This window comes from Sylvia atricapilla, chromosome 1, assembly GCF_009819655.1.
Source record: "Sylvia atricapilla isolate bSylAtr1 chromosome 1, bSylAtr1.pri, whole genome shotgun sequence".
Taxonomy (NCBI): domain Eukaryota; kingdom Metazoa; phylum Chordata; class Aves; order Passeriformes; family Sylviidae; genus Sylvia; species Sylvia atricapilla.
This window is the reverse complement of record NC_089140.1, coordinates 145,126,070-145,153,470: the sequence shown is the minus strand read 5'-3', so window position 1 is coordinate 145,153,470 and position 27,401 is coordinate 145,126,070. Positions and strand designations below refer to the sequence as shown.

Here is a 27,401-nt window from a genome sequence, read left to right as displayed (position 1 = left end):
TTTACAGAGACAGTGTTTTTCTTTTCCCATGTCTTGCAACATGACTAAGAGAGACACAGAGGATTAACCCTTCTACATCCAGATCACAAAAATCACCAAAGCATACCCAGCCAGCTGCTGAGCTGTAGACAGACTGCTCATGGGAAAACCACTTTACTTGTGTGGGTTCCCAAAACCAAGGGTATCTTTGTACAGAGAGTGTGCATTTTGCTAGAAGTTTGTGCTCTTAGTGAACCCAGTATAATAAACTATTATTATAACCAAGATATGATATCTTGGTTCTGGCAGCTTCCTCAGTGAGTGACTTTTTCCTGTCACAGACCTACTGAGTCTAGAAACTAATTTCAATTTTGAAGCTAATTTCCATTTTGAAGGGGTCTGTAAGCTGTGTCTACATCAAGTGACAACCACATAGGCTGTAGTTACTCAGATATGCTTTCAGCTGACTAGGAGAAGGAGCAACAACCCAGACCTTTAATGAAGTTTATTTTCCAAGGCAGATGAACCAGCCTACCCCTAGGCCACCAACAGCCTGCTGCTGGCACCTGAAGGGGAGTGCTGGTTGGCATGGGACAGAACTGGAATAGCTTTGCTGTTGGTAATTAAACTTTAGGTATGACCATGGCACAGTTAGTTCTATTCCCCTATTTTAACACTACAGCTGTAGTCACACAAACAAATCTGAATCCAGCTCAATGATCCTAATCCTGATGAATGCTTGCAAGTTAGCACAGACACTAAAAATTCCAGAGGGTCCTACTTTATTAAGACCTCCTGTTATTTCATGAGGCAGTGTTATTTCATGGCAGTTGAGGCTCACATTTTTACAGGACATAAGACAAAGAGAAGTTGGTTTGCCAGGAACGGATGTGTTCATTCCCCCTCCATATATGTATCACAGATGTCTCACAAGACAAAAAGCTAAGACTGTTCTGCAGCAGCACAGAAAATTTATGTTCCCCTTCCACAGCTAACTGTCCTTCCATGACTACAAAATATTTCCTTATTTTTCCTCCTTTAAAAAAAAATAAAAAATTTAAAGGCACAGGTTGGAATGCTTGGTGGGATGATGGAATGTCTGTTACACTGAACTAGGGGACTGTGCTGGCTAAATATTTATGTGTGGAGTGTAACTTCTATGTAAGTTGTCATCTTTAAACATTCAGCATCTGCTCCTCACATAAGATGTTCTCTGTTCCTGCAGAGTGAACGTACAACAAAGACTGTGATGCTGAATTATTTTGTGTTCTGGGATTTAGAATGTCTCTTTTCTTAGGGCAGGATGCAATAAAAAAATTAACCTATGAAGGATTAGGAAGTGTTTAACAGGGGTGAGAAGGCAGGCAATGTTTTTTTACTCAACTGAAGCCTCACAACGGCTAAAATAAGCTTTTGTCCCTGAAATGAAATACAGACTTGAAGTTCAAAAGTAGAACCTGTGTTGCCAACCTGCAATTCTGAGACAAAACTGTGGGGGTTTACTGGAACTAAAGCGGCTCATGTCTTCCAAAGTAAAGCACAAGCCCAGTCATGGGATAAGAAGTCCATCACAGATTGAAACCATGGAAGATCTAATCATCAGATGTGATGACAAGGGGAAACATGCAAGGGTCGATCTCTTTTTTAGTAAAAGCTTCTCTTTTTTTCTCATTATAAGACTAGCTAAGGGCAAGCCTTTTCTATTTTTGTTTCCAGATCATTGTTTATAGGGAATAGAATAGAGAGGTTTTATATATGATTCTATGACTTATGGTTCTTGGATTTGAATTTATTTGGGCAAATTATTCATCTGTGACTAATTATATTTGCATTAATGTTTGCATTTGCAAACATGTTGTTCTAGAAGAGATTTTCTGTATTTCTTTTGTCTTCTTTACTGTGTAGTGAACTTTTCCTGAAAACACCTCTCCAGAACCTCACAGTTCTGTGACTGAATATTTATTAATCACAAAAATGTGCTCAGAAACTGTCATTAAAATCACCCTTGGCTAAATATCACATATAGCCAAAAAAATAAAAGAAGATATGACTGCAAACTGCATTGTTGTCCATGCTCCAAGTGCTGTTCTTTAACAACGCAATGTCTGCAATAACACAGTATCTCAGTCATGGCGTGGAGGATGAGCATGTTACTGTAAACAGATTCTTTTTCCGCTAGTTCTTCCCCAGCAATCCAGTTCCATCACTGATTCAAAAACTACAGGACAAGGCTAGCATTAATATTGCTCCACACTCAGAATTCAGAACTGTTTTCATTTGCTTGCCACAATTTTACACAGATTTGCCTTTTCAACCCAACCATGAGGGTTAAAATGTACTTTTATTTAAAAAAAACAAGCAAAGCCTTGAAAATCACATGACCTCAAAGCTGTCTTCTGAAGGAAAACAATAATTATGGGTCTTTTAATGATATCATTGTTCTTCCAGGTCTATTCTTGCCAGTTTGACAGTCTGGTCCTGCCACTCTTGCTGAATATGACATAGGATGGAGATCAAGGCACAATTCATCAATCTGGCTAGGTAGAAGTTAAGACGTCTGAGCTAAGATAATCATCCTGTGCCAACATTCCAGAGTCACCAGAAGAAGACAGGGACTGAGGATTGAGCCAATATATTTTAAACACCTATTTTAGTATGAGAACCATTTTCCCCTGGGATTGACTGAAGATGGCATGTACCTCACCATTTGGAATGCAGGCATAATGGATGCATAATCTAATTATTGTAGGTGACCTTAATCATATGCTATATGCCCTCAACAGAGCCCCCACAAGTCGTGGAGTGCCTTTCAACATAAAAATGTTCTGAGAAAATACCAACCTTTGCTAAAGGCCAGAGCAGACACCATACATGAAAGAGGGCTCCAAAATAGCACTGAAGTGGACATAAACAATGTGTGTCCTCTGTGCAAGGACAAATTCCACCATCTCATTCCCATCCTGCTCCTGAACTTTGGATGTTAAGGCCCTCTGGGATCTGACAATGAGATTAAAATATTTCACTCATGAAATTAGTTCGTATAATACATATGGTCATCTTAAAAGAGTCCAGTGCTGAAGCAGTGCTGGAAGGACAGTATTTCCACAATGGAAACACCTCCTAAAACTGAGGACTGATTTTTTGCTCCATGCAAGTGATTGCTACTTGCAGTACATATACATGTCTTTGGAAAACAGAAACTCACTGAAAATCTTCACCACGATCTCCCCTGCTCTGATGCTGAGGCATAAGCAGAATGTGTGCTTTCTTTTCTCATGCCAAGCCACAACAATACACAGTAGTGGGTGCTTTCCGTGTTATTCTTGCTGTGGGACAGACAGAGTCTAGCTCAGAAGCACCATGGTGAAAAGCACAACCCTAATTGCCTTGAAATTGGGTCTAGAGGGAGCAGTTTCCTGTCTAAACCTGCTGTGCTAATTATAGTCTTGCAAAATGAACGTGAACTCTGACCCATGTTTGCAGGCATAGCTCAAAGGCAGCCCTTGGCCAGGCTCCAGTGGCAATCTCCAGGCAGTGGGTCCCAGAGCTCATGAATCACCAGGAAAGCAGATCCTCCATGCGTACATTGACAGAGGAGAAAATAAAATGTTGGCTGGACAAAGAGATTATAAACAAAATCTGTAACATCAACAAGGTGGGTGGAAATTCAAGAAGAGTAAAGATGGCAAATGAACCTTGTGAAAGTGTATTTGTCTAAGCACAGCCTGGAAAATAAACATTGTTTTATAATTGAGATATGAAATTGAAGGGAGCCCAAATTCATACTCTGGTTCTTGTAGACATTTGTTTCATATTTTTCATCATGTCACTGATTCTATGCTTCAGAGGTTAGAAAAGGCTTTGAAGAACAGTGTACCAGGCATCCTTCTCCCTGAAAATGGAGAACTTGTAATTCCTCTCTGCATGTCTCTTTTTTTTGCAGAGCCCTTTCCCCTTTCCCGCATGAAGGATAGTTCAAAGATGCAGACATAGACACATTTCACATTCATAACTTGTAAATACAGATTTCTATAAAACTCTATCTTCTGAAGGAAATAAAATGTATGAATAATGACTTTAAAAAGTCATTTAAATGTGTCCAAAGTTTTATTTCCTGGGGATTTTTCAGCAATGGCAAAGTTAGCTGAGCCTTCTTGGATCCTTGGTAATTATCAGGCATCCTGAAATCATAGTTTGCTTGATGATTTAGATCCCATAACTGAGATCCTATATTTGACATATAAATGGAAATCATGTTGTTTAAAATTTTTGAATGCAAAAAATAATATCTTAGAAGGCATAAATTAATGAGGATAGTGTCTTTCAATCCATATGAAATATGCCTTTCCATGTAGGTCAGCAGTGGCATGTTAACTAGCATCAGCAAGTTTTCCTGGAAAGGTTTAGCAGAGAAATAAATCACTTGACCTGTTCACTAGAATCTTAGGGAGTGGAAGCACTTCTCATAGAACAGTAGAATCATATCTTGAAGGGACCCACAAGGGCCAAAAAAGTCCCAGCCCTGCACAGAACATCCTGACAATCCCAACCTGTGCTTGAGAATGTAGTCCAAACATTTCTTGAACTCTGTCAGGTGTGGGGCTGTGACCACTTCCCTGGGGAGCCTGTTCCAGTGTTCAATCAACCTCTGGGTGAAAAAACTGTTCCTGATATCCCACCTAAACTTCCCCTGACTTTTCTTCAGGCCGTTCTCTCGAGTTTTGCCACTGGTCACCCAAGAGAAGAGAACAGAACAGTGTCTGCCTCTCTGCTTCCCCTCCTGAGGAAGATGCAAAGTGCAGTGAGGTCTCCCCTCAGCCTCTGAGGGGCTGAACAAACCAAGACCTCAGCTGCTCCTCCTATGGCTTCCCCTCTAGACCCTTCACCATCCTCACAGCCCTTTGGATACTCTCTGATAGCCCTATAGCCTTCCTACCTTCCTACATTACAGCACCTAAAACGGAACACTTTTTTAAAAGAGCATTTTAAGCAGGTCAATTAATTTGTCACTGCAGTCAGTCACAAATCCCATTTAATTTACTTCTAAGCCTGGAAGAAGACATTGTGGCCAAGGTTGCATGATTAGACATTAAGGGTTTAAGGACAGTAGGCTTTTCATTAGGAGAGATTTCTAAAGCATCCAATTTCAAAAGTGTTGTTGAGCCTCCTAGCCAAATCTACAATGTTTAAAACATGTGTAGGATCATGCTTTATTGATTAATTGATTTCAGACAGAAGTAATGAATGAATGGAATGAGTGTTAAATCAAAATGAGAGCCTGGCCTAAAATTCTTCAGTAAGGAAGGCTGATGATTTTGTCTTCAGCCCCAAAAGGGTAATTGTTATTCAGTTCCAAAACTTTGCCCTGACAAATCTGAGCACAGTTTATCTATTCACTCAACTAAATACATCTGACAGCAGCACGAGGTTCTGAAGGGTTTTGCAGCCAGGATGGGATTAGTGGTGTCTCGCCTGTTACCAAAGGTAACTGGGTACAGCCATCAACACTGGTGACGTGATGACAAGGGGAAACATCCAAGAGTCGACTGCTTTCTTGCTAAAAGTTTCTCTGAACTTGGCTGTGTGAAAAATTGGAGTAAAGGGAATGTTCAGCTTCCAGGTTTCCAGGTTATGTTAGTTGCACTGGAATTAATAACACTTAGTAACAAAATGCCTTCTTGCAAAAATACGAAGTTAACTCCGGTAGAAAGGAAAATCTTTTCATTAATGCAGGCACTGAATATAATTGAGAGCACATCTGTTTTTATCACATGAGAAGCCCACAAATCATCCAGCATTTTCGGGATTAGGGAACAAAAGCAATATACAGCCATCGGCACAATGGAATTTCCATCACAGCAGACAAGAAACCCATGTTTTCACATCTCAACACGAGAGAAGAAATGAACACATGCCTTGGAATTATGAAACTGTGGTTGAATTTCCAAGAAATCTTAGCAGCTGTGATTGAGCCAAATGCCTCAAGCCAGGAATCCTGATGTGAGCACATTAAATGAGGAGAGAGTGTTTGGGATGCTTGTGGCGAGGAACGTCTTCAGGCTGAGAGAGGTCAGAGGAGCTGCTCAGAGAGCAGGTCAGGCTGCTGTGCTTGTGAGAACAGTGTGGAACCAGGGCTCCTCTCAAAGGGACTACAACAGAAAACAGTCAGAGATTAGCTAAAGAAAGCAATAACTCCTTGATATCATGTATTCATAACTGGCTGATGTTGCTGAGCTCTAGGGTAATCAGGTAATAGAGAATCTTCATTCTGAAGAAGAGAGTCAAAAACTGATCTTCAAGAGAAAGCCTGAGTAGGAAATTCATCTTTCAGCTCTGTTTTTCAAATTTCCCTGCTCGTTATCTGTCTCATACACGCAGATACAGCTCAAGGGAAAAATAACTTTTCATATTAAGAAAAAAGACTAAGATGAAAGTATCAACTTCTGATAAACCTGTCAATTCAAATTTTTATTTAATATGTATTCAAATCTCTGTCTTCAGGAGAGTGGAGGAAGAGGGAAGAGGTAACATCTTGACTGGCATGTGCAGAGCCCATAGAGCAGATGGGACGGTTAGGATTTCATTTTGATAATTCTTTCCAAAAGAGAGACAAACGGAACTTGGAAGACCCCTGTTCACAGGAACCTTTTAAGATCATGTGAGACTCCTCAAACCAGATTGGGGTGTCTCACAAGAATCCCTTAGTAGCTACTAATCAGTTGTTAGATTTTTAGGCCATTAAACACCTGATCCATGAGATGCATCAGCCTTGGAAGAAGTCCTCAGACAATGCTCTAGGCTGCTCTGTCTGTCCTGCAGGGAACCTGCTGAGCTGGAGACACATCCTCTTCAAAAACCTGTGGGTGCTCATCTCCTTCAAAAGGTTCCAGAAAGAACTTACTCCTGACATTTTGCAAATTATAGGGGGGAAAAAAGAGATGTTATTAGTAAATATTAGAAAATGTAGTCTTCTGTAGCTACTTCTTTTCATTACCTACAATGGCTACAGCTGTATTAGTGAATCAAATAAAGCTGGAACTTATCTCTGACCTCCTACCCTGATGAATCCTCTGTGCAAGAGAAGCAATTTTTTCCTGTGTTTCCTGGCCCTAGATTGTCCTTATCACTTCACATCATCTTCCCTTTCGGAATGATTAGTACTGAACGACAGTAAATAATATCAGGGAACACAAGAAGAAACAACATAAATATTTTTGGTCAGGTTAAAACATTTCAAATTACTCTGTCAATAAAGGATTTAAATGATTGAAGTAATCCAGACATTTGGAGTAGTAGTGAGACACCTGGCCCCAGACTGATGGTGATTTCTTAAGGGATGATGAAATGAGGACCATTGAGTGGCTTGCAAAAGCAAATGGCACAGGGACTCCTCTTTGCTGGACAGACATTTTTCCTCCGTCAATTAAAAAGATAAAAGAAAGAAACTCACATTTTCTATTGTGATTTTTGCTCTTTGGAGCTGAATACAGAAAACACTCTACTATTTCAAATTAATAGTCTAAAGATTGAAAATTTCTGCCTTGGTCTTTGTGGTGGAATAGAGACTGCAACCTCTAGAATAAAATCTCCCCAAACAGCCTGCAAGAATACACCACCATATCCTTCCTCTTTTTTCTCTTTTCTGCATTTTGTGCAACAGTTGGTTCTATCAGCACTTCATTTTTCTTCACTGAGAATCAACCTTTTATCCCAAAGGAATCCTGAATGGTAGCCTGAGCTTTTTTAGAGCTTTGAATGTTTGGATTCCTTCAGCAGAGAATAAAAATGAAAGAAAATTTCAGCTCTTCATCTGAAGGCTGTGTCTGACTCACCAGCTACTGGATGACAATTTGGAAAGTTTTAAACTCTCCTGACAGTTTTGGCCATTAATAACTGAGATGATACATGCTTTTTGAGACTGCCAACAACCTTGTCTGCCTAGGCTTTAGTCACGACCCTGTTGATTATTTTTATGTCACTTAACACATTCATTTAATAAAGTTGTTCACAAGAAGACTCTGGAAGGAAATAAGAGAACTCAGCATACGTCTGTGGAAAGGATGTCTGGCTCCACAGCCCTTATCAGCTCACCCCAGTACTGGTGCAGAGCCTGCCAGTTCCTTCACTGGGATTTTGCTGTGGGCCCATGAGTCTCTGTGGCATCTGCAATTTCTGCAGGCATAAGCAAGTAGAGTAGTGTTGTCTAGAAGAGTGACAGAGAAAACTGACACTACCAAATGCTTTTAAAGTTTCCCTTTTAAAGATAAGAGGTCTTCATGCAGCTCTCAGCATCTGCAACTTATTTCTGTATTCATCATATTTGCTGCCTGTCTGCAGGGATTGACCCAGAGCTCTAATAAAAATTAGTGTCCCTCACATGCCACCCACTCTACTGGTTCAGACCACAGCCAGAAAGAACAGTGCCCAGCAAAGGGGCAAAACAAATACATGAGAGTAAATTTGGTGGTCTGGCTTGTGAAAGATGAGGAGATGATGACGCACAGGAGAAAGCTTTCTGAAAAGTCACGTTTCTGGGCTGTTAGCTGGGCATTTAAAAATGGTGTAAAGACTCCAAAGTCATGGGGACCAATTAACAATGTATCTTAGTAGGGTGACAACATATTGGGGGTATATGTGTAGCTATAAAATGTACTGTTTCCTGACAGAGACTAGCACACCTTTCCTGTTCAAGAATTGCTGAAAATGCTCTACCTTGGGCCTTTGTTAACAAATTACTAACAAGTAGCATGGGACATGCCTGTTGCACACTGCACTTGAAGGAAGACTTGGCAAATACCTAATTATTCATACCTCCCTGTGTAATCACAGCAATATTTCAGTTGCATTGAGTCTCTGACTTGTCTCATGATGCACACCTCTGGAAGGAGACCTGCACTGACTGAGGGAGCATTTTGTGTTCAACTGTTCACCCTGGTTAACCCTGGCCCTCCTTCTCCTCCTTCTCCCCAGCACCACCAGCTGCTGCTCTGCCATGGCCTCTACTCATTCCCTGAGTGTGGGCATCTGTCCCCCCATCATTGTCCCTGCAGGTCTCTGGTCCTTCTTGCAAAAAAATCAACACCTAAGTTAGTAATCAACTATCATGATCTGGTATTTGATGCTTTTACCTCTTGCCCTGGTTCTGTCTGCACTGCAGCCCACAGGGTGTTGCGGCTGGAATTTTGCCCCAGCTGTTTCTAAATGAGCATGGACCAGGTTCAGCCCTGCAGCACTCCCCCTTTCTAAGGCTGGGGCTTGCTGGTCTTGCAGTGTCAGCAAGTTTGTTTTGCTCTTGCCTGGCCATTGCTCTCATCAGGGAGGACAGATTTGAAGCCAGAGAGATTTTAGCTGAGGGCTTCAGTGGGAGAAGACCTCAGCTCTATTTGGCTTTTGTTTCATTTAAAAGTACTCAGAACTTCAGGCTGCTTCCAGGGCCAGACACTTTCTTGGCCAGTTGCAGGAAGTGTTCCTGATCTGGCTGCAGTACAAGCGGACAGAATTTCACTTGGATGAATTGTTCTTGTTGGAAACAACATCTCCAATGTATTAGGGGAAAAAAAAAAGGCCTTTCTTTTGATGTCAGCTGTTATGCAGGTTCTTTTATCTCAGCAGACTTTCATTCACAGACCTATTTACTGTGGTGGTTGAGTGAAAATGCTGAGTGGGAATTAAAGATGTTGTGTCTCAAGCAGCACTGCAGTGCAGTTTGAATTTTTTTTTCCTTTATACTATACCATTAGATTTTATCTACTACCCCAAAATGTTGCTCTTAGGGGCTGTGAATCACCTGCTTTCTGCAGAGCTCCATTCCTTTAACCAGCACTAAACTAAGTCCCCAAGCACCTTTTAACATCAAAACCACTATATTAATATAAATTTTCTTCCTCCCTCTATTTATTTTTTTATTCATAATCATCATGAAATGTGAATTAAATCTCAAGGAAAAGGGTAGTAGAGTAGGTCTGAGTTCCCCACAGCAGAAGAACAACAAAGTTCTTCTCACAGCAGGTAAAAAATTCTGTTGGGGTTTGCTGCAGTTAAGGACAGAATCATAACACAGAAACCAGAATGGGCAGGAGCTGTGGTCCTTGCTAAGTGAGGAGTCTCACCTGAAGAGCAGAGGGATACCTTGCTGGAACTCTGCAGTGTACCCCAGCTGTTGGCTTTGCACCAGAGGCTCAGCTTTAAGGTGAGGGAGAAGAGTTGTCTGAAATCAATATAGACAATGAGAAAAAATGGGACGGAGTTGAAAAAAATAATTAGGGGTTAAAGAGAAGAGCAAAAGCAGCTGCCGAGGGCAGGAGGAAGAGTGGGCAGGAAAGAGGCTGAGTGCTGGCAAGCTCAGGCACAGCAGCCCAGGGAGGGCTGTGAATATGAAGCAGGACTCTTCCAGAACAGCATTTCCTGTTGGCTCAGGTGCTGTAAGGAAACCAAAATCAGTTGGGGAATGTGAATTTCTTGATACACTTCTGTGCTGGCAAAAGCATCACCATGGTAGATGAAAAGTGCCCATTTTTTGGAGTTTCACAAGCTCCTCCACTAGTGTAAACTGATTTGTGCAGAAGGACCTGTGTGGACTAACTACCCCAGTTCCAGTGTCCTCACAAAACAAGACATTTTTCTCATACAAACCTGACCTATGGCAGCATCATGGGCAGGGTAGGAATGTGACTTCCTCTAATTTACCTTTTCCTGAGGGTAATTTCTTACACTGTTGTACCTTAAAACCTACCTGCCCTTCCACTCCACCCTCATCCTGCAGCCCTCATGAGGTGACAGAAAAAGAGGATTCAAGCAAATGATAAAAGACAATGTTTGGGGGCTTACATTGGAACAGGCAGCCTTTGATGGGTGCTGAAATGAAGTTAAACCTCTGTCACCAGCTTTAGGTCACTGACAGGTACATACAATGGAGAGCATGAGGTCCTCCACCAGAACCAGCCTGGGCAGCTGTGGAGAACAGCATGCAATGGAAATGAATGAGAACAATAACAGGAAAGGCAAATTTCACCCAAAAGGTGGTGGATAAAAAGAGTATGTTAGATTTGTCTGAGCAGATCCCAAGCACCTGATCCCTGGGAATCATACTCAAAATTTAGCTTTCTAGTCTTCCACCAAGCTTCATTGAGCTCCAGTCTGTGATACAATGGCCTTACTGAGAGCTAAGTATAGCCCAAGGGATCTATTTTTAGCATGCTAAAATATTCCAAAAAAGGTGATAAAAAGGGTGCAAATCTGCAGGACTCCAGGGTGGAAGGTTGTGGATACGGGGTTGATGAAAAATAGCTTTTCAGAGAGAGAGCTCCTTTTGGAGCACTTGTGGCATCTTGGCAAAGGAATAATCCATTCCCTCATAAACAGTCACCACTCTGAGTGCCACTGCTCTGAATCAGTGCAGCTTGCAGCCTCTGGCTCTGATGACATTTTTGACTTCAACTGAAAGGCAGGCCCATGGCTTTTGAGAGAATGATCCCTGCCAAAATCAAGAGCCTCAGCCCTTGTTTAAGTGTTTATTACCAGGCATGAAAGAAGCAAAGTGCCATGTAAGTGATCTGAGGCAAACACGTCTGGGAGTTTGCCTTCCCTCCTGCCAGCCAACTGCTGTCTTTGAAAGCAGTCAGGCTTGTGACAGAGTTTCTGACTGTGTTGGCTGGGCCAGAAACACTCTTTCAGGATGATGTTTTAACAGAGATGGGAGGTTGTCTCCTGAGGGAGCTTGTCCTCGAAGATTCCCTTGGGTGGGCATGCAGCCCTTGCATCACCATGTCCAAGTGATTCAACCTTCATTTTGCAGCCACAACTTCTGACAGCCTGGGAGGCTGCAACAAAAACTGTGAAAAAACAGAGCTTTGGAGTCACAGAAACCAGGCTGTCAGGCACAACTCTGGCTGTCCTTGAAAGTCTTATTCCATACCCACATCTTGTAGGAGTTACAGACAATAATGAAGGATAGGACAGCAGGTGTTAGGGTTAGCTCCCAAGGTGCTAAGTTAGGTGCCTGAAAAGGTTTATGAATTTGGATAAAATGGGAAGATGACATAGGGCTCTCTTCATGGTGAGTGCTTCCTTTTGGGATGAAAGGAAGAGTCAGATTGAGGTCCATCCCTCCCCTGTGGTGAACATTGCTGGAAACACCTCTACATCTTCTGAACAAAGGGATGTTAGTCACCACTCCAGGCTGATCTATACCCTGTGAAACAGGACCTGACTTGTGTAACTGCCCTACACCTTTCTCTGCTACAAGGTAGCATTTTGAATGAACAACCATCATGAATTTTTTTGCACTTTTGGCAGATCTCAGATGCTGAATTTAAATGATGTTCCTTTGGCCTCTTCCTACTATAAACCGAGCAGTTGGTTGTAAGTTACGTGAGTGATCTTTCACCTTAACGTGGGCTTTACTTCTGAGATGAATCTCCCAGGTAGCCAACATCCAGCCATTAACTTTTGAATTGTCACTTCAAAGAGCAGCTGTCAATTCACACTTGTATTCCCTGTTTTAGGATCAAAGTACTGAGCAAACTCTTCAGAGCCAGAATAAATCCTTGCTTTACCTAGGTATCCTGTTTTTGAGGTATTCAGCTAAAATCTTTTAAACAAAAGACTTTTCAATGAAAAATCATCCTTCTATTATTTTAAATTGACATATCTGAGCAACTGTGATTGCATAATGTAGAAGAACATCAAGTCTCTTTGCTCTTGAAGTTGGGCTCTCATTTCACTTAAGCTGACACATGCAGAGCAGATCACTGCTTTCAGTGGTACATATAAAATGCTGCAGTAAATTGATTGTGACTCCTCTGAATTCTTTCCTGAATTTAAAACAGGGATATGTGAGTCCCTCTGGAGGTGTGCATTACTTCTTTGTGTAAAGACTGTACCTGTATGCTAATAATGGCCATGAAAATGCTGGCTGCCTCTGAAAACTGGCCACTGTCTTATTCACATGAAACAAAAAATCCCAAGCTTTTTTGATCTGTCATGCTAAATATCTCAATGTGAACCAGGGAAGCTAAACAACAAGCTAGATTCTCCCCTTGTGAGTCAATGAACTGCTGCCAATTGCAATGGTGCTTTTGTCTGTGGCCATCTGCTCATCGTGAAAGGGAAAAGGCTCCTAAATGAGCACTGACCATTGCACAGATGTTGGGTGGGGTTTTCAAAGCCATAATGGGAACCGGGCATCCAAATTCCCTACAGGTTAGTGGGATTTGACTTACAGAGTTCCTTAGTCAGCTTTGAAAAACAGCTGTAATTTTAAAAATATCCAGTCCCATCTGACTTCGATCAGAGGCCTAGAAGATACTATCAGTTAGATTGACTCGTGCTCACCAGACTATCTGTAGAGTGATTGTGTAAGAAGCAGGAAAGATAAACTCCTGAGGCATTGCCTCTCATCCCATGATAGCAGAATATTTGAAGAATAACAGCAGGAAGGAAAAGGAGGTCTCCTTAAAAGAAGAAAATCAAAACTTTTGTAATGATCCAAAAGCTGTGCTGTGAAACACAGCACTCTCCAGACCCAGTCATACACCAGCCTCTCAAAGAGTGAGTAGATTTGTCAGGAATCCTGATTCAAAACTGTCTTAATTGTCCTTGAGGGCACATGAGCTCCTAGCTGAAGTTCACTGAGTTTTAGCCAGTGCTGGAATCAAAGGCTCTTCCCTGAGCAGAAGGAGAAGGAGCAAATATCATCATGACCAAAGGCCATGCAAGAGGATTCACATCTGCAGGGGCAGGAAGCAGTGACCCCTCAGCTTTGGGACAGATCAACTTCATATAAAACAGAAAAAAAGAGCAAAAGTTGAAAGTGCTGGCTATCACACTTCTGATTAACCAAATTCCCTCACACCTGAAACTTATATAAAATCCCAGCCAGGCCAGTGTCTGTGTTTCAAAGACCAAATGAGAACCATGTGGAGGATCTCTGGCTTTATTTTTTTTTTTTTTAGCCTCACATAGGGAGGAGCAATGGTCCATAAATATCTAATTACTACTATATAAACCACTGCTATAGAGTGTAGCTGGAGCAAATTAGAGAGAATGTGAATCTTTATGTAATACATAACATTGGCTATGATGCTGTTATGGTGAAAGCCTGAGTCCTTAATTTTAGCCAAGGGAATTATATGATGTGGGTAATAACAGGATGACAACTGCTCTATGTGTCAAGTACTTACGAAAACAATCAACCTTCCAGCATTGCCATTTAGTCAGTTGTTTTCTTTCCAACTCTGCATGGTAAAATATTTCTAATACTCCACATTTTTACTCTGTTGCCTAATATCTCCTGTGTGAAAGAATCACACAAAATGCTGTAGGTTAGATATTCAAGTATTAAAAGCAGCACATACAGAAAGGTTCTGATGGCCTGTCTTTCGAAAAGTTCAGATGAAATAACTTCAATGGCATTAATTCGAGTTGTCTGTGTGTGTGCTCATGGGAAGTTTTAAAGATTTTAAAGCTTCACTTTAAAAATATTATAGCTATTTCCAGTAGGAAGGAGGAAATCATGGCTCTAGTCATCGTGCTTCTGTGCATTGCTTCAGTACCAGATCACTGCACTCTTTGGTATTTCAGTTTAAAGCACAATGACCTAAATAGTCTGGGAATGTATTTTTCTTACTAGGAAGTATATGTGGGAGCAGACTTGGCTTCTCAGTATCACTAAGGCTAAAGTTTCCTGACCTCTGTCAGTCAGTCCTCCCGTGTACTTTTCTAATTAAATCTCCTGTTGGATTTGACCAGACAGATTTGACATTTAACAAATCTGAGCCTCATCAATGAGGGGCTTCTAAGTCTTTTAATATATGTCCTTTTCTGGCTGGTGGTACTAGAATATGCTGGCATTTGTGTAGTTGCAAGAAATACAGACTAAGTGTATTTGTTTTGGTTTTGCTGTTTTTATTGATACTTTATTTTTTTTAATTACAGTCTCTTTTCACTTAAATCAATAGCTGTAGTGTTTATTTTATGTCATATTCATCAATTTTCTTGAAAACTACTTACTGAAAAATCTACTTTACTTGTGGAGAAAGTTAACTAAAGGACTCATCTGCTGTGAGATGGTTGTGTGGATGTACAATTTTGTGACAAAGCCACCCTACAGCCCTGTGATTCCCTATCTGCTGTAAGCCACCTCATCCCCCAGGGGCTGGCTCTCCAGGGAGGTAACTTCACTTGGAGTTTCATCAGAGCTGTTTTCTGCAGATGGCTTTCCACCACTTGCACTTCCTGAAAAGACAATACAATTAAGATTAAAATAGATGTCATATTGTTGATTCTGCCAGCTACATTGTTCACACTTTGTCAATCACACCTAAAAACCTTTTATGCAGCTATAAATGTTCAGGAAACCGTTTTCCTTAGTTGGCAGCCCATTTGCAAAATGCTTTAGAGTAATGGCAGATCACCTCATGGTAATTAAGTATTTTCCTTTAAATAAATGCCATTGGAATACACAATAGCTTTTTCTCCACTCATGCAAGAATTTATTTTTCTATTATCTCCTGAAGATACCCTGCCAGGCAGGAAGTGTGGGCAATATTAATTTTTTGTCTGTAATACAAAAAGCCCCAACCACCCACCTGCAACAGATCTTTTGTTACCTTTTATCTTCCATGATTTCAGTCTTCAACCCTATTCAACCCAGTGGTGCAGTTGCCTTAACACCACCAAGCTATGTCAAGAAAGTGTACTGAGGTTTTTATTTGATGTCTCATAGCCAGAGTGCTCTCATTGCTCCACAGTTGTCCCTCATCCTAAAGGAATGTTTTCTGTTTGAGATTTCCAAAAAGAAGGTGTGACTAGAAAGGATAAAAGATGAATGCTAACCACAACATTCCTGATTCAGTTTTGGTTCAAGTCTGAACTCTGAACGCTTTTACTTTGTTTGGATTCTTGTTTGGTTACACATGGCATCCCAGAGCTCATGAAGAAGGCTCCAGCTTTGCTACCTGTTGAATTTTCTACAGATAAAGTCCAATCTGGCTAACTTGGGCATGGAAAATATGCCTAAAAGTCGAAATTTAGGCACATGAGTTGGCAGACAAGATTTCACTGTGAGACACTAAAAGTATGTTTTTTCCCCAGCTGAAAGACTGCTTACAGAGGCACTCACTTTAGGAGGGTTGGTTCTGTTTAGACATCAGCTAGAGGAGTAAGAGATGTAGACTGGATCCAAGTCCACCTGTTTGGGATGCTGTGAGAGGCATCTTATAAAGGGACTCACTGTTAGGCACACAGTCCACCACACTATGTAAGGGGAATGTTAGCATTCAAACATCTGCCTGAATAGACATAAACATTCTGGAGCTCCTTTTTTAAACTGAATTTCTAACTGAATTTCAAGTTATTAACACATTCCCTGGAAAAAGCTGTCCACAGCTCTTTTTTTCCACAACTGCCACTCTTCTTGTTTCTCATTTTGATGTTTCCCCTGGAAACCGTCATAATTCAAAATATAAAGCATGTCTTTGAAATGCAACCATGGGAACTCCAAACCTCTTCAAGCACCATTGCTTTCATAATTCCCCAAGCAACCTGCTCCCCAAAATGTCTACTTTACAAACTGGTCTCAAACAAAACTTCAAGAGATTATTAGTTCATCTGCAATGAAACACATTCCAAGTTCCCTTCATAGTTTGTAATGGCACTGCCAACAAACATTATGATGAATCATTGCATTCATGACATAATTTTTTAAAAATTATCTTCAAATACAACAACATACATTCCAATTATGCGCCAGGGAATGATACATTCTGTCATTAAATATTTTGGTCTGATCACAAAATGAAACACCAACTTGGACAGTATTTTTTATGAGATGAAAAGAAAATTAAGAATTAAGATAAACAACAGCTTCTAGATCCCGCAGTGAATAGCCTAAAAGACATCTCAGATTTTTAATATCAGAGGTTTTATTCCAGAAGCTGAAAATTTATGAGTTTAGCTTAAATCTCAGCGAAGAATATCTCAGTTGTCTGTTGGACAGAAATATTGAGCTTTGAGCCTTTAGTCATCCCTAATTTGACATTTCCAAGTCATGATATTTCCCATGGCAGTATCCAAAGGATTGAGAAAAATTTTAAAATGCCAGTTCCAGTTATATTTTATGATCATTTGTCTGTCCAGTTCTCCATTTTATTGAAATATATTGGGGATTCTTTTGCTTATAGATTCCACATGGTATATGAAGCTGGAAAAAATATTGATTTCAAGGAAAAGATGAGATGAATGAATCAGCACAGCTGGTCGAGATTGCATCATACTAGATCCTGTACACCTTTGTACTTAGATGTGAAGACTGGAATGTTTTGTGATCTGTCCTTCTCGCTGCACACTTGCAAATTCCATCTACTTGGCATGAGGCCATAAATTGCAACCCACAACAACAATCCAAGAACACTAGCACGAACATTTATAATTATTGAAAGGAAGAAAAGGGTTAGATTGGATCTCAGGGTAGCTGACAGACAAACAGATCTCCCTCAGGAATTAGTACAACATCCAAAAATGGTTTGCACCATTGTTCTCTCAATGTTCAGCATATGCCAATGTCCCACAGGACAGCATTGCAGGAAGAGAGGCTGGAGCAGCCAGGGAACAACAGAGGTGCAACGCTTAGGTTCTGAAGGGAAGTACAGAAAACTACCTCGGGTGCAGGGACACACATCAACGAGGTAATAACATAATGCATAGGGATTCAATTCCTGCAGAATCTAATTTTTGGGAGCAATGCAAGTGATGAACTTGTACTGGTGGACTGACCCTGTTTTGGCATGAATTTCAGCACAACATCCTCTAAAAATAAATTAAGGGTGTTCAGCCATCACTATCTGAGTTTTATGCAATCTTTCGAACTGAACTGATAACATTAGGAATCTTTTTTCATAAGGACTTGAGCTCAGATTGTTATCAAGAGACTCACAGGATGTCTCTATAAGTTACCATCCCAGGCTAAGGGGTCTGTAGCAGAAAAGGGTTTGATGTGATGTCTATTTAAATTTTATGAGAAAGTTTAGTATTCAAGAGAGAGAACAGATTAAAATGACTATCAAAGCAAAGTGTCAAGCCAACATTGCTGTGGAATGGAACTTAGCAGAAATCAGCTGTGTAACTGCATTACCATGGTGCTGAGGCCAAGCAAATACTGGCTTAAAGAGCCAGCTGGGTGTACTCAGTTCTGCTTGAAGATTAACATGTACTTTTGACGTGTACTTTTTAAACCTCTCCCGGACAATCCATACTCCATAAATTTCACACTTTATGGCTTATTTTCAAAAATTTTACTCAACTTTGTGAACTCTTCAAGTGTGTTTTTATCTCCCTCCCTGTGTTTTTATGTTTAACATTCAAGTATTTGGCTTTGGGCATGGACAATAGCAGGATATTGAGCTAGACAGATCATTGGACCAACTCATACATGAACTTTGTGTTCCTATACCAGTTTGGATAGTTTTAAATCTTGTCTATGTCAAAAAAAATATGCCTTGGTGGATATTTTTCCACTTTTTAGGGGAATTTCCATAGGTGCTAGGAATAGTCTCTGTCCGTGGTGCTCAGTCAGCAGTCATTCCAGCAGAGCTGTGACTTCAGCCCAGTCCGGCATTACACAGCCACAGTGCTGTGAGATGCGGTCCAAAAAGATCTAGAAGTTAATGCCAGGACTGTTTAAACATCAGAATAAAGCTTTGAAAATTAGCAATACCTCAATCAGCACAAGACCATTGAAGAGATAAAAGTATTCCCTCTGAACTTGAAAGACATTGAGGGATACCAAGAAACTGATGAAAAGGCTGACAACAAAATCTTGACTCCACTTTTGAAGAAAGATTGAGGCTGTCTGTTAATGAGAGAATTGATGCTTTGTGTTTGCATCAGAACCACCAGTTTGATGGTTCTGAGACATTTTAGTTTTGTGTCACTCAAACATCAGCCTCAGGCAATTTGGGGTCTTCTGTCTGCCACATACAGCCTGGGTAGCTTGGTGTCTTGGAAAGCACATTTTGTTCTCAGAAATTCACGAGCGCCCAAAGCAGAGAGAGCCTGAACTCTGTTCATTGTGAAGATGAATCCTTAGGACATAAAAAACACATGCAAACTTGCAGGCCTCCAAGAACAATTCAAAACATCTCTGCCTGCCAAAAAGGGATGGTTTTGTTTGCCTTGCCTGAGGCTATCCATATTTATTTACAAGATACACAGATATGAAGGGGAGTTTATTTACTAGAATAAATTCAGGACAGGCAGCAGATTGCAATCTAAGCAGAGTTGGTTTTATTGTCCTAAGCAGTAAGAAAAAATTGAAGGGCTCTTATAGCTGCATTGAAATTTATGGCAAATATAAAAGGAGACATGCAAGGGGCATAATCACCACAGCTATAAAAGAAGTCGAAGAAACTAATCTAGTGAAAAGTAAAAGCATGCAGGAACTGTAATAAGATATAAAGCTTCAGCTGCAACTTTACAGTGAATGGAAATTATTTGTGCTTCTCCTAAGTCATAGGCGTCTCAACATTCTCATGTTAGGTGCTTCCAGTAGACAAAAGAGGCATGTATACACAGCTTTTCAGCTTATCCAGAGTCTACATTATGACTGTAAGCAGGGACAAGCTCTCTATATGTCTTCAACACTTCTTCTATACATAACAAGACACATCTTCTTCATAACAAGAAGATTTCTCTAGCTGGTTAAACTCTAAGACAATTAAACTTTATTACACATTATCTGCTATAAAGTAGATTTGTTTAGTGTTACATTCTTAACTATACACCCTGGACATTGCAAAGTGTTTAATTTGCAAAAAGTGTTTTTCCACACTGATGTAACAGCACTACAGTCTGACGAAAACATTTAGCAGAGAATTTAGGGTTTATTTAACGTCAGAAAACACTCTTCTCACCTGTGGATGCTTTCAGCCTTGTGATATAATCTAACCAAAAGGAACAGTCTGCTTTTTTCAGTCCTTTAAGAGTCGGCAAAGAAACAGTGAATTCCTTGTAGTTATCACCATCATCACTTGACAGATACATAGGCCAGGCAGGCATCACACCCAGCATTCTTCTCGAGAAACTGTGGACGTAGTTTGGATTTCTAAGGGAGTGGGAGACATCACCATTAGGAAAGAATGACATGAACAGTAAACTGATAAGAAGATTGGCTAGGTCAGGGAAATGTGTATCCAGTCCCTCTGACCAGCAGGGTTCAAATTCAGTCCAGATTGGTGAACCATTCACAGGGCCTCATCTGACAGTACCTTTTTAGTCTGGTTCACTTCCAAAGGAACAGGTAAACAGAACCTGTATAGACACAGGCTGATGAACACCCTCAACAGCCCTCAATCCCAGCCCAACTGAAGATACTGTAAAAAGCAAATTAAGTCACTGTTCCCACCACTCTCACACTATGTTTCCAGAAATACTCCTCATTCTCATGAATGGCCACAGCACAGTAGCACAGAATGATGTTCACAGAGTAGCTTGTGGAGAGTGCACTGTCTTCTTGTGCTTCCCCTTTTCTTATGGGAAAAAGAGAACTCTTAGCCAAGAGGTTTCAGAATTTAGGTCCTAGAACTAAGGTGTGGAGACAACACCAAGGCCTTTGAAGCCTGCATATACTTTAGTAGAATTTGCATCTGGTCAATGGAGAAAAAATGTCTATTCCTCCTAGGTAAGTTTCATACTATAAACCTCTAGTGGCTGCTCTGCCTGGTAACTTGGCCATGACTTTCCATCAGTGTGGACCAAATCCCACTGCAGACTTACAAAGAGTAGAGGAAATGGAGAATGATTAAGTGAGGGCTAGGTCTGGACTGACTATGCTCCCTCTACTTCTCACCATCTCCCCAGTCACAGCGATTCTTAAAAACCCCACACTTACCCAGAGTTTATGAAATTCGAGATATACTGCATAATTTGCAAGGAAAGGCCCTTTTCTTCCTCAGTATATTGTGCTTCATACTTTGGGTAAAAGGGTAGACCAAATGCATACTGAACATCCATCAGGAACTCCTGACCTGAGCTAAACACAAGATTTATAGAAAGATAATTAAAACCATCATTTATTTATTTATAGAAGAAAGGAAAATAAATTAATTCAGAGAATAAAGCAAAGTTGTAAATAATTAATGACCATTAATTAGAATGCGGTGAGCTGTGGGACTTTTTCGATCCAAAACATAAAAGGACAAGCAATAACAAGGAGAATTTTCCATTATGTTAGTGCAGGGTCTTTAACATCTGTTACAAAAGGAAACTGTGGAAGGCACTAGGGCACATTTTCTAAATTAATTGTGTGTGTAAGAGAGAGTGATAGAGGGAGAAAGTCACTTGGCTATTTCTTAAATGCCTCTTAAGTTTTGGACAGATTTTCACTAAAATTAAATTCAGAAAGTGGAAGCAAGTGGTGACATGGATTCTGGCAGCCACAATGGAAGGTTAATTATGGCTTATTTCACAGACTTGGAATAAAATTCTGGCCTTTTTAAAGCAGAAAATGGAGTTTTTCCATTGACTTCATTGTGGCCAGGATTCTGGATAAGAAAATATGTAACAGGAGATGTTTATGAAGATTTTTCTTAAACATAGTTTTAATCTAATTTCTTTGCTGGCTGGGTGGTTTTAGTTCATACACTCTGTTCTCTCCAAGTTTTATATGGCAGACAAGTCAAAACAGCTTGAGATAATCACCTTGATCAGATTTAAGAAAGAACAACTGCTGTTTAGTTCCACGTAATACTTATAATTTTTCTATAAGGAATATTTCAACAATTCAGAGACAGGTAAGACATGCAGGACCTAATTGCAAAAGTCAGGCACCTCAACATTTTCACGTCCTGCAGAAAACAGTGGCCAACTTTTACTAATAAAATTATAGCTAAACTATGTTCTACACATAGCTTTGAACCACAGCTCAGGAGGAGATATTTCTGGCCTGGTCCAATTGCATTTTTCATATCCCCACATTTGGACAAAGGTCTTATTGACTTGGTTTAATGCTGCACGAAGGCAGACAGCATCAGGGGACCTGGGACAAGGAACAGATGTCTGTGAAGCAAGAACAAACAAATCCCAGATCCACTCAACAAGATTCCATCTGCAGTGGCATTTGTCAAAAGGTAGCACAACTGAAACTATTTTATCTTTGGACATGAAATGCAGCAGCACTGGTACGACCCTGATACTGCCTCCATTGGAACAAGGAGTGTTCCACCACCATTATGGGCAGGTGGTCTAAAAGCAAGATGACTGCTTTACATTTTATGACTGGTGGCACCAAAGCCTCTATTTTGAAAAGCACAAAGCCCTCTAAATGAAATACATCTTGGGTTGTGTTTTCTTTAGTCTTATCATAATACCTCAATAATACTTTGCATCTGGAAAGTGAATTATTCACAGATTATTCACCAAAAAAATGTAGAACTGAAACAACATTAAAGCATATTTTTCTTCCCCAAATATTTATAGAAGGATTAAGCAAGATCATAGTTTAATAATTTTGCCTTAAAAATAATTTTCTTGGCCCAGTACATAACAGCAATTTCTAGTGTCAGTATTGCAGCAAAGGTATGATATACTTAAAGAGGCAATTTTTTTGGCAAAGACAAATCACTTTTGATTAGATTAGAGGACATGAAATTAGTTGATGTGCAATGAGGAGACAAATGTACTGATTTAGGGACTACATAGCAGAGGTGAACTTAGCTGTAAAACTAAAATAAGTAAGCTGGGACTGAAGGTTTCCCCCCAAATAAGATTTTGTTCTTAGCCCCTATATTTTTAGAGGTGAAAACTGTTAAGGTCACAGCCCAGACTAAAAAATCAGCAATCTCATAGAGAATTTTTTTTTAAATTATTTGTATGATTCTACTTGGTTTGATAGAGAGTTATAAAGGTACACAACTCTACAATTTCACAGACTGCTTTCAATATTTCTAGTTGATGAGAAAGAAAACATGAGGATGAGAAAAAACCCACTAAGCATAAGAGGGAAAAGAGGCACAAACAGAAGAACAGGAAAGGCAACAGGGAAACATCTAGATCACAGCTGGATGGAAAATATCACAGACATCATAGATATGTCTCCTTCCTCAAACTCTGATCAGAGAATCATAGAATCATGATCATAGAACCACAGAATTAGAGAATCAGAGAATCATAGAATAATAGAACCATGGAATGATTTGGATCAGAAGAGATCAGAGGGAAGTGCAAAATGCCCAGAAATTCCCAAACAAGGATTTCGGAGACTTGTAGGAGCGAGCTCTGAGCACACTTAAGGTAACACCAGGTAGTGACACTGCTTTTACCAGAACAAAAGTGGAGTGAGAGAAAGAAAGGAGAGACAAATAAGTATTTATAGCTTTTCTGTTGTACACTGCCAGCTCTGAAGGGAGGTTTTTATTTCCTGAGCTGCTCCAAACTGCACTCCCAGGATACCAAGCTTGTACTCAAAATCAGCAGCTCTAAATGGGGATGTGAAGGTCCCTCAGCTGTTGGACGTCAGAGGACAATTTGATCAAAGGGAGGACAATTTGCAGAGACAAGGGCAAAAGGGCTTTTTTAGGAAACCAAGTAGCAACTAACTTCCTCCAGAAGTCCCTTTTCCAGGACTGGATCTGTTATTTTAAGACGGCAGTGAATGTAATTGAGTGTAAGGATGAAATCTTAGCCATGGTGACTTTACAGGAGTAGTACTTTGTGCACAGGTAGCTTTTCAGATCTTGTCTGTATAGTTTTGCTTTTAAAGATGTCAATATTTTTAAAAATAAATTCACAGCTCTTTTTATTTGGTAAATTAAGCTGTGGGGAAGATAGAAGCCAGATCCTACAACTTTGTTTTCATTAAAATGAGCCCTCCATGGGTAATTCTTACTTCACCTCAGACGAAGGTGCTACTGCAGTCCAGTTTACAGAAAAATAGATGGTAAAATCAGAAACTTTGTGATGTTAATAACCAACGATTTAACAGCAGACTCTGAAATATAATTTGCTGGGAATTTTTATTATCCACGCCAAGCCCTTTAATTGGGAAGGTATAGGTTCTGAGAGAATTTTCCTTAAACCTAATATGGATTTTCCATTAAAATTTCCAAGTAGAAAAGACAGAAAGAGATTACTCAGCTATCAGATACTCCACTTCTCCCTTTACAGAGCTGTGGCTACTTTCACATACAAAGGACAGCTTCAACAGGGAAGAGTAAAAGATGAGTAGATCAGAATTTATAACAAAACCACCCTGGTTATGGTTGATTTTGTTTAAAATCTGGTTCCAAATAAAAGAGACCATAGATATAAGCCCCCATGTCCAGGAGCTGAAGTTACCATTTTAATTGCAAGCTTTTGGAACAGAAAAAAAACAACCAAAATCCCAAGCCAAATTAATAACTAACAAATAAAACCAGACAAAAAAACCCCAAACCAAACTGCCTCACTACCACCCCAATTCAGAAATCCTCAAAAATTTTGTTTGCAAAATGGAATTGTCATTACTGGCAATACAGTAATCAGAGCAGTCAGAACAGAAGAATATGATCTGGCAGACTACCATGCTGCATTGGGACTGAATGCACAGCTCAGAGCTGGGGCTGCAGGGACCTCACAGTGTGATCTACAGTAAATTAGGACATAGATCTCATTTTGAACCTTGTCCTTGTTCTAGATCTGGCTAATTATTTCATACTGGAAACTCATTTTGATGATTAATGGTCTACTCTAGCCTAATATTTCTCCTTTTCCTTTCATTTAAAAATAGTCCTTACTCTCCATTCCAACTAATCTCAAAGCATTTTGAGTCACAGCTTCTATTCTTAGTTGCCTTAATGTAGTTTTTGGTTATTTTTTAAACCTCCACACACAGACAGAAGCCAAAATAAATTAGCTCAAAATTCCAATGATATCCAATACGACACCAAAACACCAAACTTCCCACTGCTATTTAATAATTTAAATTTTAAAAATATAACTAGCTAGAGTTCAGCCAGAATTACCAGTGATCATCTGAGAAATGCAGAAGAAATATTGTACTCAAACTCATTCAGTCACCAATAAAGCAGATGTTGGCAATCTGTGATAGATTGGTGAGATAAGAAAACCATTTATCCTTTAATGTAAACTTTTTTGAGAATAACTGCTCATTCTAAAATTCTGTGAAAGATTTTGTGTTCGAGAAGAGATCATGGCTTTGAGTTCCCATCTCACAATCAAGGCCTTATTCAGTATCTCACTGGCAAGGACATGCCAAGTAAAAATCCCCATCTCTTCAGTGTCACTTGGCTTTACTGAGAACAGGTTATTTACATGCTGAGTGAGTTGAACAGCACAGGTGAAATCCAGACTCATAGGCTGCTCATAAACCTCCTGCTGATTTGAGCTGAAATAGGATTTCACAACAACTCTGTCCCAGGAGAAGAGAATATGATTTACATAAAATGTGCCACTGCCTCTGTGCTCTTCTGCCCCTGTTCTGTGTTTATTTTCAGTAAATGGATTTAAAATTATTTTTGTAAATATTAAATGTGCTTATTTGCACACATCTGCATTATCTTCACCTTAATACCAGCAGATTTTTTCAGATTGTATTTGCATAACCAGTATCCTGAACAACCATTGTCCCATCCATGTCATGGGAGAAGAGCAGCCTACCAATGCTGCACTTCGCCAGAACTGAAACGTTCATTTGTATGCCAAGCAAAAATAATTTTTTAAAAATTATACCCAAAGACATATTTTATGAAAGGAAATGGTATGTGACTGCAGGAAGAAAAGAATAATCAAAGGATAGCTGGATATTTATAGAAATTCAGTGAGCCAATGTGAGGCCTGGTGTGACCTCTGCAGTTCTAGGGAAGTGTTTGGCTCGTTGTGTCTCCTCTCATTACGAACTCCTGCCAAACAAATGGGGGAAAGGATGTGAAAAACAGATGAACACTTTGCTTTCTTCTTTTCAGGAAAATCAGGACATATGGAAAAAGCTTAACTCCTAACAGGATTGAACTGCCAAGTTTATCCACCTTTGTACCAAAAAAGCCGTATAGATACATGTGACTTGCAGAAGTATTCTGGAGTTTGCTGCGCCTTTTCCACTTGAATTCCTCCCAACACACACAATGTTTCACTTTGCATTATAGCTGTGCCAATTAAAGAAAATAAAACTGAAATAGCAGATAGTAAATTCAAGAGTCTGAAAGCTCACACTAATTGAAAAAAAATCATTGATCTTTAGGCAGGAAGAAAGAAAGCACTTTTATCAACTTGTCAGAACTCCTAAAGAACATAGATTACTCAAATCTGTGAGGGAATTGCTGTATTTAAGATCTAGTAATAGGCATGCTGACACCTGATTGGACTTCTGGGAGACAGAAATTCTCCCAATTTCTGTTTGTTCAGTATGGCTACTCTTAAGCTGAATGAATGGATGAATTTCCAGAGAAAGGTGATGTGTACACCTAAAGATCCCAGAGCACCAAGGAAAATATGGTGCTCAATATTCATTGACTTCATGCTTATCTTATAGATTATATTTGATGGGAACTGCCAGTGCAACACATGCGGCTCAAAATTGTTTTTTTCCTGAGTCTTTCAGCTGAATTTTGGTTCATTTAAAGATATTTTCTGCTCTTTCTGAGCTGGCTATTTTGCCTTTGCATATTTATTGCTAATTGACAAGATCTCAAAAATCTACTGAGTTACAAAGGCCTCTAAACTGCTTCATGGGAAGAAAAAACAAATTGCCTAGACCCCAAGCCTTTAGAAGCAGAGAAACTTTGTAAAGAGTTGAGAATGGCATGATGTGGCTGTATCAGTGGGACAGTGTTTTCATAGCTGCAGCTGGCACAAAGCAATGGATAAGGCCAAAGGAATGAGAGGCACTTCCAAAACAACAAATTTTTGGAGATGACTGGGAGTAGAGACTGGGATATAGAGCACAATGACAAGCTGTTGTTGTAGCAAGTGGACACAACTACCTAAGGCAACTGTGGTGATTGCCCAGCTATGGAGCAACAGGCATCTTGTCACCACCCCACTGGTAATTTATTTGCCTTCTGTTTTTAGTTCATTTATTCAAAGCCCAGAGGCAACCTCCTGTCTTCCTGCACAGCACTCAGTTTAGACTGTGTCCCCAGCCTGTGGGGTGTTGGTACTCATGGAGTAACAGCTACAGACAGGAGTAGAGCATCAAGTGGACAGCAAGTGGTGGATGGATTCAAGGACAGGGAGATGATAAAATTGTTGGGAAGTGAAAAGAGTAGAAAAATCTCCTCTAATTAAAGAGGTATTAATTATAGCCAGAATTCCTGCAGCATTCATAATAAATAGGAACCAAGAATACTTCACATAGTTGGATGGGTTTATACACAAACATTTTTTGTTTTATCAGTCAGGAGTTCTCGCCTTCAGTTACAGGAATCTTAAGAAGT

General features: G+C 40.0%; 1 protein-coding gene across 1 annotated transcript in view; it reads right to left on the bottom strand.

Moving 5' to 3' along the window:
* Positions 1-14,862: 14,862 nt before the first annotated feature.
* TG (thyroglobulin) overlaps positions 14,863-27,401 on the bottom strand; it is a 143,812-nt gene continuing 131,273 nt past the window's right edge. Inside the window, exons 44-46 of the mRNA XM_066316925.1 lie at positions 20,864-21,004; positions 19,887-20,077; positions 14,863-15,213 (exon numbers count right to left, since the gene is read on the bottom strand). Of these exons, the coding sequence (XP_066173022.1) occupies positions 15,101-15,213; positions 19,887-20,077; positions 20,864-21,004 (445 nt within the window). The 3' untranslated portion in view covers positions 14,863-15,100. The remainder of the gene's footprint in view (positions 15,214-19,886; positions 20,078-20,863; positions 21,005-27,401) is intronic.